This window comes from Battus philenor, unplaced genomic scaffold, assembly GCF_028537555.1.
Source record: "Battus philenor isolate CCGP_79_NKW_IND1 unplaced genomic scaffold, ilBatPhil1.0.hap1 SCAF_13, whole genome shotgun sequence".
NCBI lineage: Eukaryota > Metazoa > Arthropoda > Insecta > Lepidoptera > Papilionidae > Battus > Battus philenor.
Window position 1 is genome coordinate 14,277,367 of NW_027181675.1, and position 13,589 is coordinate 14,290,955.

Here is a 13,589-nt window from a genome sequence, read left to right on the forward strand (position 1 = left end):
TTTTTATGTTCATATAACTTACCTGAAAATAGGTAACACTAATAATGACATAAAAAATACCTCTACTTCCCCTATCTTATTTCAGAGGCTACAGCCATTGTTATCAATATTTTTTTCATATTACATTTTTATTACCAGACTGTCTTTAATATTTCATTTTTTTTTCCTTCGCTTTTTTTTCTCAAAAAAAGGGGTAATGTCTCGAGGTGTGTCAGTCTAATTGGCTACAAACGAGCATTAGCTGCATCAAAAATTGGAAGTTGAATTTTAATGTTTGCAGCCAGTGACACTAAAATTAACATTTTCACTCAATATAAGGAATGCACTGGGGTTAGAATTTTTAGTTAACCCTTAACTAACTTTAACTATCGTTGTCAATTGTCGATATCTAAATCAACTATTAAAAACAGTTATAATGCGAGATTACAAATGAAACAGGTAAGCCCACAATGTTATAGCAGTATAATCCATGTAATTACAAGTACAAGGTTTAGATATAAGCACTTTATAATGAGATGATACAGCGATCAATTGGCGCGACACAGGTACGCACGTGTGAGCTTTCTAGGCGTAGCGAAGACATACTGCCGACGCGCGGAGCGCGGGAGCGCGTCGTTACACAGATAATTAAATTAATCGATGTTAAAATTTTGACAATTCGCTATGATATCTATTTAAGGGTTAAAATAAAGAAAATCGATTTTAGAATTATAGAAACCTGTATGAAGACAGATGGTATTTTTTTTAATGAAATTAAACGTTGACTGCAGTATATATAACCAGTTAGATATGAACTTAATCAACACCTGTGAATATGAGTTTGAGTCAGAAATATGTCAGACAAATTTTATTAGGTTTCGCGATAAGAAAATAAATAAAAGAAACACATGTTCGCCGCCATGCTCGAGCTGTCTCTAGGACAATCAAAGTTTGCGACATCTACGTCATCGATGCTCGCCGCCTGCGCACACGGTTCTGCGCTTTGCATCCGATTTTCGTTCACGGCTACTCTGCTAGATGATCAAGAGTAACACGGTTGCCAGTGTGTTAAATTACTTTTTTTTAACTTTTTGCTTGCTTGGATTGACAATATGCATTTGGGGGTCGTGGGACATTTTTTAAAATAAATTTTGTATAAAAAAAAACAAACATAGTATATATAACCACATTTATTAAGTAAATAATCTAAAATATCGATTAGTGTTATCGATTTTAATATATTTACATAAAAATCACATATAATCAAAGTCATTTACAATCATGATCAACTTTAACACAAATATAATTATTATCAAAAAATCAGCTGTTTAAATAAATTTCTAAAATTTTCACACTTATAATTCTAATTCTATTAAAAAATTAATCGATGGATTCATTAGTGACTTAAGATTAGAAAGAAGAATATAGAGAAAAGAAAATTGCTATAAATTGTTATTTTACTACTTACAATATATAATAAAGTATTAACACATTCCAAGGCATGTGGAGCGTATATGACCCATGCACTTTTCGTTCAGGCCATTTGCAGTTCTCGTTGAATAACAAAGGATTCTTAAACAAATGAATTGTAGGCTCGAATATATATAACGAATCGAATATATGCATATTCAAATTTATAACTTTTTCCCGCTAATTATAGCTTTGCAGTATTGATAAAGTGTTAAATGTATGTTTTAAAGACTGTTTTTAATTTTTAAAGTTTGGGTCGTATGCGCTCCACGCGGTCTGAATGGAAAATCTTCGAAAATTGCCGTGTTAATTAGCATTACAGGCATGAGTATGTACCATATACGACCTATATGACCATTCACCATATCTCATGTACACAATCTCCGACTATACTATTATTATTTACTTCTTGTCTTCAACTGTTTATATTTTAGATGATTTATATTTGCCTTATATCAAAGGGCGCTGTAACAAATAAAATAAACTTTATTAAAATATGTTTTGTTGTGGAGTTTCTTCCTGCTTCTTCCGTACAACTATAACACCTTGCGAAGAAAAGTAGAGTCAAACTTAAAATAGATTAAAAAAATAAATATATTATAAGTTCATGATCAATAAGAGTTCTGTTAAAAGTTCCAACGTTGAATAAATTAATTTAACCTTTCTATTATATTTATTGACAGTAGATGTCATCTATAGTCTGCAAACTAAAGAAATGATATACACCAATACCTCACTTTGCGTCGTGGTTACGTTCCAAAAAAAACACGACGCAAATTGAAACGCCGGAAAGTGAATTAAGATTTTCTATAGCAAACCATGTAAAGATCGAAGATAGGTTCCAGGGTCACGAAAATACTAATTATTAAAAAGAAAATTGAACAAAGTAAACATTTAAAAAACAAAAATAATATAACTCTGCCAATAAATAAATTTGAATAATATTTACCTTTTTTTGAACCAGAAACAACACGTAAAAATGTATATAAATTTATTAGAAACAAAAGTGTTGCCATCTTTTAGAAAAAAAAGAAAATTTCAAAAAAAAATTAAAAACTCGAACTCAAAACAACGCAACCTCGATATTAGTACTAGTAAAGATTAGTACTAATAAAGCATCGACGCAACTTCGAAAAAAACGCAAAACGAAACGACGCAAAGGGGGGTATTGGTGTATATAAATATATATGTGTGACTACAAAAAGGCAGTTAATGTGTACTTTATATTGGATAGATAAAGTTGCATTATCTGTTTGTAATATTTAAATAACCACTTTTTACTACATATATATTACATTTTCTTTTATTCTTGTCTGTCTCTTTGTTCCGGCTAATCTCTGAAATGGCTGAACCGATTTTGACGAGACATATACTGGCAGATAGCTGATGTAATAAGGTGTAACTTGGGCTGCTTATATTTTAGAAAAATTCTTAAATTAAAAGAAATATAATTAATAATGTAATAACTATATCATATACCAGGGGTGGCCAAACTGCGGCTCGCGAGCCACATGCCCCTCTTTGAACGATTATTTTTGGCTCCGATTGATTGACAAATTATTTCAATATTTAAATTCATATAATTTATGTCAGCTGCTGGGGATTCGAAACAAATTACTGATGTCAATAATAATTATTATTATTCCACCATAAAATTATCGAAATTCAAACACCGATCATAATTAACTAACCGGCATCTTAAGTATTATTAGTAGTACTGTCATATAAGTGTGTCATTATATCTACCTTCAATACGCATGTTATGTATTTTTGTTCAAATAATTTCAATTAATATGATTTTCTTAATAATTTCAAAAAATGGTTCGCAAGGTCTATGACAGAGACCTTGGCCATCCCTGTCATATATCCTGTAAGACGTAAATATATACATAAGAAGAAATATGTATATAAGTATACAGTAATACCCCGTTATACGCGGTTCCACTATAACGCGAATTGCAAATTTCGCGCTCAAATGCCTCGAATTACGCGAAAGAGTGCGTATAAATATAATGTAGTCATCAACTTCTCTATGGTGTCTTGACCATCTGTCAAACAATTAAAAACAGTGTTGGGTGTTATGAACGTATTTTACAAGAACGTAAACAAAACGTTACCCAAAAGACAATAGATGTATTTTTCCGTTAAAAATAAGAGTATGTGTTGCATAAAGTGTTCCTAGAATTAAAGAGATTGATTAAAATGATTTGTATTTTTTTGTAATAATTTTTGACTATGTTTAATCATGAACCTCGTTATACGCGAATTTCAGTTAACGCGATTTTTTTTGGAACGTATCCCTCGCTTAAAGCGGGGTATTACTGTATGTTGGTGTAACTTGTACTTACTTAACATTGATATTATTGAGCACTCTCTGTGTTTCGGCATACCGAGCTTCCACTTTGGATGCCTGATCGAGCCACGCGTTTCGGATTCCAACCCAGCGTCTCAGGTGTTCCTCCATGAGCATCTCTCTAGATGGAGGCACGGCATCACGCTGAAAGTCACCATAACTTCATTATTTTTCCACTTCTGCTTCATATGTCTATTTTTATAGAGGCTGCTGCCATAGTCCATCGCCAGATTACTTAAGATTGTTCTCACCAACATCGAAAAAGGGAATCCCATAGAAATAAAATTGTTTATTTGATGGGCAAAATGTATCTCTGACAAGAAAAGAGTGATTTATTTGTTTTCAATCTATATATATATATATATATCCTTAACTTATTTAGCTCAGTGCCGTTTAGATAGAGAATATATATATATATATATATATACATATATATATATATATATATACATATATAGCCGAAGATGTAAAGGATATATGTTTAGTCTTGGCTGTCTTATCTATATATATATATATATAGATAAGACAGCCAAGACTAAACATATATCCTTTACATCTTCGGCTCTTTTAGCACAGAAAAACTTTTAAAACGTATCTGTGTGTGATGCAATTACGGAAAAAAGTAATGAAACTGATGATTTAATGTAAACAAACAAATCATCGTTCGCGAATTACAATACCCGGCGATAAATATTGCACATCGAACTTTGGAAAGAGACAATCGGCTAATTACGGCTTCGTAGAGCGTTATCTCTGTCGCACGACTGACAAAACCGTCACATAGGTTGTGTGGGACAGAGATAGTGCTCTACGAAGCCGAAATTAGCCGATTGTTTCTTTACCAAGGCGGATTTGCAATATTTAATGTGTAAATAAAAATAAAATAAATGTAAGATAAAATTAAAGAATAAAAATAAATAAAATGTACCTAGCCACCTTAGAGTAGGAAAATGATGGAAGAAAGGCGAGGAAAGAAAGAAGGTATAAATGAGCAAAACGAAAAATATTGTGAAGGACAAAAGTAAAGAATGAAAGATATTGTGACGCGTGAAAGAGAGTGATAAATAAAGAAAAGACTGAAAAAATAATTATTATAAAGTCCCTGATCCCAAAAAGTTAGGGGTACAAGAGGCCCCCAATAGCGGGGGCCATTAAAAAATGTCCTAGATATAGGCTATACATGGACACCCTAAAAGATTTCTAATTGGACCATTTAAAAGCAGTCTGAATTCAGTGTCTAATAATGACACTAGTAAAGTTTTCTATCATGTTGGCATATATTATTCGTGGATAGTCAGTGTATATTTACTAGAATACTTAATAACACTAAAAATCTTACATGAAAAATATTCTATAATTTAAAAATACATACATAGTTCAAATTGATTTTATCTTTGTTGCAGGCTTTCTGTTCAGGAGTAAGGTCTGGTATTCTGGATACAGGGGGTCCATCTGGCCCTGGTAATTCCACAGTTTCCTCCAACAGCTCCGGTTCTTTTTTTTTCTTTCTGTAGACAATAATTTAAATTGAGCCTCATATCTTTTAAAAATAACTAATTTTCATGTATACACTGTGATTCGTTATTTGTGTAAAAGGTTTAGGTTAGAAATATTCCTTATTGTACTTGCTAGAAAATATATACATTGTTGTATAATAATAAAGAAATAAGTACAATGACCGGTTTTATCAAACTAGGCAATTTCTTCCAGACATCCATTGTATAGACACAGTAGAGGAATAAATAATGGGTAGTTGATATGTACATATACATTTGTACATATTTCACAGCTCCATCTGATATGTGAACTCTTATGATGTAGCCTTAGGGCTAACAGCACAAAGTCCTGTTCAATGTAATACATATATATATACATATATATATATATATATATATATATATATATATATATGTATTTTTATATATATATATATATTTATATAATATGTACTAATAATAAGTATGTATGAGTTTGTAGAGTGCTTAATTAATATTAAAATTATTTGCAGAACTGAATGAATTCAACCAATGCTTATCCCCACTGATGTTTTTATGTCATTTGTAGTACTCATAAATTTAGATGACATATGTGGGGTTGCCCTGCACTTCCCTCCAAAGACCATTTTCATGGGCAGTAAAAGCTTTCAAGGTTTTACATCTATATCCAATACCCCGCTATGCCAGGCAGTGTCAAAAGTAACATGCTGAAAGTTTAAAAAACATTCACAAAGTATTTTGTTTATATTCACCATACACTAAGTTACCTTAAAATTCTTAGTAGATAAGAATAAGTTGAAGTTTGCTGTTAAGTTTTAATGTTTATTATTATTTTGTAACCTTTTTTATAACTGTAAAATTTAAGAAAAAAATAATATTTACCCCATTTCTTTATAATTAGCTTTCGGTTGATTTTGTATCCATGCCCTGCAGATCGGGTAGAGAGGGGAGTCTTCGCTGAACTGGGACAAGTCAACACTCCTATCAAATAACTTTAACACATATGATTGTCTGGCTGGTGATGATTTTCTTCTGTGATTATTTTCTTCCTCTGACATATACAATTTTTGGTGTTCCCGACTGATTCTTCTGTAAGTAAAAATATTTCCGATCATTTTATCATCGTCACATCACCATATCAACAGAGAGACGTTTATGAAAAACACACCTCCCTCAAACATTAATCTTATTACAACCTATTGTATACAATCTTCATGCTTCATATTGTCTAAAGCCTTATTTTCCAAAGTTACCTGTCAAGTTAAGACCCAGGATGGTCTCCAGGAGCGGTTGTAAGAAGACAACCAAGAAGATTTAATTGTTTTTTAAGTAACTAAATTTTTGACCTAACAATGTATGTAGATGTGGCATGAGTAGGCAACAAATAAGTGGACCAACAACATAGTTATGGTTGCGGGAAGTCACTGTATGAGGGCAGCACCAGGCCTAGTCATCATGGCAAACTTTATAGGAGGCCTATGCCTTGTAGTGGCATATATATATAGTCTGAAAAGAAGAAAATGAAGAAGAATGTATGTAGATTATATTTAATGACTCAATGAATAGTAGCTGAATGGGGTCCACTAGATTGATTCTAGTGGACATCTTACCCTCCAAATTTAGAAAGTTGTCTAATTAGGAATAACTTTCAGAACCTCTGGTTAAAAGTTATTAGTCTATTGCAGTCTGTTTCATCTCACTGGTTAATTCATGGAACATAAATAAATTACATCTCGGCAGAAGCTCCCAACACAGGTTAAAGTAATGGACATAGTGGGTTATGTACCGGTACCAAAAATGTATATATTTTTTATATCAAATGATAAACTGAAATTTGACTTCTCTTTAGTGTAATATCAGAAATCATGTCATCCATATCACTTGGATAACTATTATGAGAAATTTCTTCTGCAGCTGGACAGTTTCTACAGCTCCAACCTCTTGGAAAAATGATTGGCCATCACTTTTACCTGTTCTGGAAGTTAGTATTGAGTAACTTTAATTTAAAAAAAAAACTATGTAGGTCTAGCTTAAACAGCCTCTCATTTCCATGCTTCAATAGAGCAATAATAATATAATGAATGTTTTTCATGTCATTACACAGATTAAAGATAAAGTAAATATTTACTATCAAATAAAGTCTTGACCAGTTGGATTTTTCTAGAGTAGTGTAGCTAACAACCACACATTAACAATAATATATACAGCTTGCGGATATCTTAGGTTGTAAAATTAATGGATATGAAAATAACAAACATTCAAAATGATGTCTCATGGCAAGATGAAGTGTAAAAACCATTTTGTAAAGCAAAGTTTGCAGCAATGTAGCCATTAAACTTTTTTTTCTGGTGACCTTTCTTTTTTCTCATAACTCTGGTATGTAAACAAGTATGTACATTCGTAATATTCGTGCATATATATGAGAAGAGGAATTAAACTCACCGATCCTTTTTAATTGGGCTGTAGCTTGTGGACACATCAGATTCGTCTCCAAGAACTTCCATCAGCGCACCTTTCAAACGTCCGCGAGCTGTAGATACCTCTACCAAAATGAAGAGTTCTTAATTAAAATTTATTACTCTACATTTAATGAAATAGTTAGTACTGAAGTGTGTATATTTTTACCATTGTCGTCATCATAATCGCTTTTATTGAACGATTTCACTTTGTTCTTCATGGTAAGTAATCTTATCCTTTTCGGCATGGCTATTAATGTATAAATTTACAATAAAATTATCAAAACTGTCGATTTAAATTAATGTCAGAACTACCATAAACATTGTTGACATATTGACTATCTTTCTACATTACAATTGTTCAGAAACTACTAGACATTTACAATAAATTACAAATAAATAATTAAAAATTACAAAACCAATGAAACTTATTAAATAATTAAATTATTAAAAAATGTACAATAAATTATTTAATACAGTGTGAAATATATAACTCATAAAATATTAAATGCTTTATACAAAATCACGCTTTAATTTGTTAATAAAATATATTTAATTACAATATTAAATAGAATAACCCATATTTTTAATTAAATTTTACTATGTTAAATTAAATATTTTTTACCTTAAAAATTAAATTTTTGTTACAATAAAATACAAGAAAATGTGACAATGAATAATTATGGATATTTTTTGTTATATTTTAAATAGGAAAATTCAAAATTTTTTTGGGTATCACTTTTAGGTACATTATTGACTACCGCGAATTCGCAATTCCATTATCATTCTGTTACAAATGTCAAAACAGTTTTATGTATTGCAGATACGAAAATAGCGTTGGGGAATAAATTTCCCAGTGGAAACTTCATGACAAATTTATGAGATTGTGGGATTGCAGAACTGCAATCTCACAGCTAGAATGGCTACTACGGCTTACGAGCATGATGCTGACGGTGAGAAGTGTTTATTTTGATATTCTTCTTAACCTTACGATTCCCATAAACTTGTTTTACAACTATTAATATCTTACAAATAGTTTTAAACTCCTTTGTATTTCAACGAATTTCAAGTTAACATAGTCAAAAAGGACATTTTATATGAATTTATAATACATGAAACTTGTTTAATATATAAATATAACAAAAAAATAAAAAAATAATAAGTGTCGTATTTATTAGGATGTAAGTTTATCCCGGCCTCACAGCGCCCAGACGGTACGTGGCGGAAGCCGCGGCGGATAAAGGATGGGTATGTTCCACAGGAAGAAGTTCCCCTTTACGAGAGTAAAGGGAAACAGTTCAAGGCCCGCCAAAATACGGGCCTCCCTGTTGGACTAACGCCGGATATTGTGGCACAAGCTCAAAAAAAGAAAGGTCAAGGAGGAAACATACAACCCATCCCTGGTATGATTATAAATGTAGAAAAGAAAAAAAAGAAAAAGAAGACAGGTTGGTGTTCATATTATATATAAAACTATAAATATTTATGCAAATTAAGAAGTTTTTGTAGAGCTATATATTTAATGACGTAGTTTTAACATGGGTATCATTTTTAATTCTATTTAGAATATATTAGTGTGTAGTGTGGTGGGGTACAATTTGCAACTGAGGGCCATTGAGTTCGAAAGGTTTTTGAGTGGAGAACACAGGCCGGTAGACAATTTAGGTATGCCTTCCACTGGGTGAATCAACATTGCATGCATGCAGCACAAGAGAGATCATTATTACAAAACCAGGGGAGGGCCATGCCTTGCAGTGGGTGTCTGTTGGTTGATATGATGTTGATGAATTGTTAGACCTGTACATGTATTGTAAAAATATTAATTATACCTTATTTAAATAATTTGCAGGCATAGATGAAGCAGCAGAAAAACTATCCAAATGTGAAATTATAGAACCTACTTTTACAACACCGAATCCATCATCAAATAATTCAACACCAACCACCGATCCCGCAAAGAGATTAAAGAATCTAAGAAAGAAGTTAAGAGAGATTGAAATATTGGAAGAAAAGATCAAGTCAGGAGCGCTTAAGAGTCCTGATAAAGATCAGAAAGAGAAACTGTCAAAGAAAAATGACTTAGTAATAGAGATAGAGAAATTAGAGAAAGTTATTGAATAAAGCCAAAATGAATTACTTGTGTAAGATAATTTGTGAATGAATTGATTTTAATTATCACTGCCTGAATTGATCACTGGGGAGATTGAGTTTGCTTGTTCAATTAATGATTATTTACAACCGTCCACCATATAACAATTATTTACTTCACCCATGCATGACGCAGTTCACATAAATCCATGTTTTGACATAGAACGCAGATACAGCACGGCAATTGACTTTGTGACATTAATTGCAGTAATATAGTTGAATATTTCACAGTGAAAAATTGAAGCTATTTACCATGTTTAATTGACTTATTAATAATCTATGCATTACTAAATTATTATTCGAGAAGCAATAATTATGACTTCATGAAGTTTTAAAACAAAATTTATTCTAAAAATTTCACTACCATGTATTGACATTTACATTTTAATCTTGAATGTTTTTAATGAAGAAATTTAATTAAATATTGTCAACAACTATGAAATTATAATGTTTTATTAAAGTTTTATAATGTGTTCATGAAAAAAAATCATGGATATATCACAAAACTTTCTTTTATATGTTTGTGCATTAAATTTAATAGAATGTGTTTTAATTTTGCTGTATATCATATACAGGATGATTTGTTATAGTTGTAAAAGTTCATAAGAGATGAATGTATAGCTTATTTGATCCACTACATACCATCTTAGCCTTTCTAAAAATTAAACACCTTAAGATTAAAATGAAACGGTTAAACTCTTGTAGTGTCCAATTGCCCCTCTATGGGGTGTGGGTCTCACATTGGGAAACATTGGTTTACCCTAACCAAAAATTAAAAAAAATTAACTTTTGCTTACTAATGAGCAGTACTTTCACACCTGAAACTTCTATACCTATAAGTTATCATCCTGTATTTAAAATTTTTATTTTATTTTCTTTCATGAGTGAGTATCTGGAATAAATTGATATGGAATTTTTATTTGTAAGGGACCAATTGCAATGTTTACCAATATAAGCTGAAAGAAAAATTAAATCTTTGGTGACTCTATAGATCAGGTGTGGCCAAGCTCGTTGACAGTTCGCGCTATTGTTCGAAATTTGAAATTTTTCGCGAGCCACAATTTAATACGCATTTAAAACCCGTAAACGAATATTTTTTTTAAAAGTACAAAATATGTGTATTGAAGTTAAATATAATGGCACACGTATATGACAGCACTCCTAATAATACTTAAGATGCCGGTTAGTTAATTATGATCTGTGTATGGATTTTTTATAATGGAATAAGAATAATTATTATTCACAGCAGTGATTTGTTTTAATTTGCCAGGCGCTGACATAGGTTATAAAAATGTAAATATTGAAATAATTCGACTATCAATCTGTGCCAAAAATAATCGTTCAAAGGGTCGCAGTTAGACCACACCTGCTATAGATCATACAGCATTCAATCCCTTTGTTTGTATTGGTAATGTTGTACATTCATTAATTAAATCCTCGAAAAATATTTCAACAAATAGAACCCATTTTCTTCATCATAGTATGTTGAATATTCTCTTGACAATTATTATATCAATAAAATAAAGTTAATTATGTGGTTTATTAAAAAAAAAACTTGTGTTAATTCAAATATATCGGGCCATTTTAACAATCTGTTACTTTTACAAGATATCAAATATATATATACATGTAATTAAAAATATACTTTTGTGTACCAGTGATTGAGTATATTCCGTAGTAATGAATAGTGCTAAAATTCTATCGAAAATCAATAGAAAGATGAGAGCCAATCACAGTCTGAGTGTGGAACGATCTGCTGGCTTCCCGGGTAATAATTTTTCAAATGCAAAAACTACGGAGTTTGCATTCTTCACCTTCACATTGTCGCTTTCCATCACGCTAGTTGCTAGTCAAACGCGGACAAGAAAGCTTAAAAAAATAGAGCGATTGATCCTCCCCTCCCGCCGCACATACGTACGGCGCGGTACAGCGGTTTTAGTAGCACAGTAACTTAAAATAACGCAGAAATTAGCTATTGTATCTCATGGGGTGTTACAGACAGTTCACACCCATGAATCATATAAAAATCGTTATATTCGTTACACACGTTATAATCGTTCGCATTAGGAATATAATGCTACAAACAAGATTTGAGATGTTTCTGAAGTAAAATTGCATATACAGTCAAGTTAAATAAACTAAAGATATTGTGGCATTTTTTATAGAAACTGGATCAATATATATATATATATACATATATATATATATGTGTATATATATATATATATATATACATACATATAACAACAGTGGATATAGCATACTATAACAATTGTCAATATATAAAATTAAGAAAGGATAAATACAAAAGTTTAAAATATTAATGACCTTGATTAACGTATTTGTAGGAGCAATTTTAACTATAAAGTTACAACGGATTACTTGAAATTAGAACGATTCGCATTCGAAATTTAAACTTGCCATTTTAAAAACAGAATTAACAGACAAACGTATTATTATTTATGCTACTAAAATTATTATTATTACCTGCTTTATTAATTTAATATTAAAGTACAGTATCCTGCGATAAATATTGCACATCGATTTTCGGTAAGAGACAAAAACGGCTTCGTAGAGCTGACAAAACTTCACATAGGTAGTGTGGGGCAGAGATAGTGCTATAAACCCGAAATTAGCCGATTGTCTCTTTCCAAAGGTCGATGTGCATTATTTATCGCCGGGTACTGTAGCGATAGACCAATATACAACCAAGGATTGTAGATCGAATGAATGAAATTTAAAATAAAAACATTATGTATTAATATAACCTAAATGGTAAAATATAGCAAGATGTCCACGAAATAGTGTTTAAAAAATGGTATATAGTTTTCACATCAAAGACATTGTAAAAAGCAAGTCAGTTACACAGATTTAAGAGTCAATAATTGCATTTATTTCTTCCATCCAAAGATTATGTTTTCAGTTTATTATACTCTTGTAAAAAAATTGTTCAAAATTCATGTCTATCTTACTCCCAATATAGATGTATTTACATCGACAAAATGAAATCTGTGAATCTTTAATCACTAAATACAATTGATTTTGTGACCCTAAAACTCAGTTTCTAACAATATATTTTCCCATTTTTCTAAAAGCCGACATTTTACTTTTTTATCATGCCTCTTTTTCCTATAAGTTTGACTTGCGAAAGATCGTTGCAAAGATTTGGTACCAGCACAATTTCGTTGCCTGAACTTCTTTGAACAGATTAAAAAAAAATCTTTTTATTTTTCAATGTTATTTATAGGCCTACATTGACATTTTTTATAATTCATTAATTTTTTTGACAATGTTCAATCAATAACTCGCATATATTATTAAAATTATTTTTATGCCATAAATTTAAAAAAAAGTTCTTAAACAAATATCAGACAAATGGCTAAAAATGCCTCGTTTGTTTTTAAATCATGATACTGCTGATAGAAGCTCACTACAAGGCATAGATCTCCCCCAAATATCATTCTCATACTCCTCCTTCTCCTCTTATGCTGCCCACATGTAGCAACTTCCCACAATCTTTATGTAGCAGATCCAATTAGGTGTGAACCTACCCAAGCTACGTCTTCTGGCTTGTTTATAATTATACCTGATAATAAACAATGATTCAGTTTTTGTTGGCCAATCCGTATCATGTACAAATGGAATTATTTTTCCAGATCAAAAACATTTATAAAAGAATTACAATGA

General features: G+C 31.1%; 2 protein-coding genes across 2 annotated transcripts; one reads left to right on the plus strand and one right to left on the minus strand.

The window, feature by feature from the left end:
* Positions 1–1,242: 1,242 nt before the first annotated feature.
* mip40 (Myb-interacting protein 40) lies at positions 1,243–8,080 on the minus strand. Its single transcript, XM_068777361.1, has 6 exons — positions 7,924–8,080; positions 7,741–7,840; positions 6,181–6,387; positions 5,175–5,310; positions 3,798–3,946; positions 1,243–1,914 (listed from the first exon to the last, which is right to left on the minus strand). Exons 1-6 carry the CDS (start codon positions 8,000–8,002, stop codon positions 1,905–1,907), a joined length of 681 nt encoding a protein of 226 aa, XP_068633462.1. The 5' UTR covers positions 8,003–8,080; the 3' UTR covers positions 1,243–1,904.
* Positions 8,081–8,529: 449 nt separating this feature from the next.
* Positions 8,530–10,278, plus strand: Pym (partner of Y14 and mago). The gene is made up of 3 exons (XM_068777322.1): positions 8,530–8,707; positions 8,933–9,202; positions 9,604–10,278. The coding sequence occupies exons 1-3, from the start codon at positions 8,674–8,676 to the stop codon at positions 9,873–9,875; spliced, it is 576 nt and encodes a 191-aa protein (XP_068633423.1). The 5' UTR covers positions 8,530–8,673; the 3' UTR covers positions 9,876–10,278.
* The last annotated feature ends 3,311 nt before the right edge of the window (positions 10,279–13,589 follow it).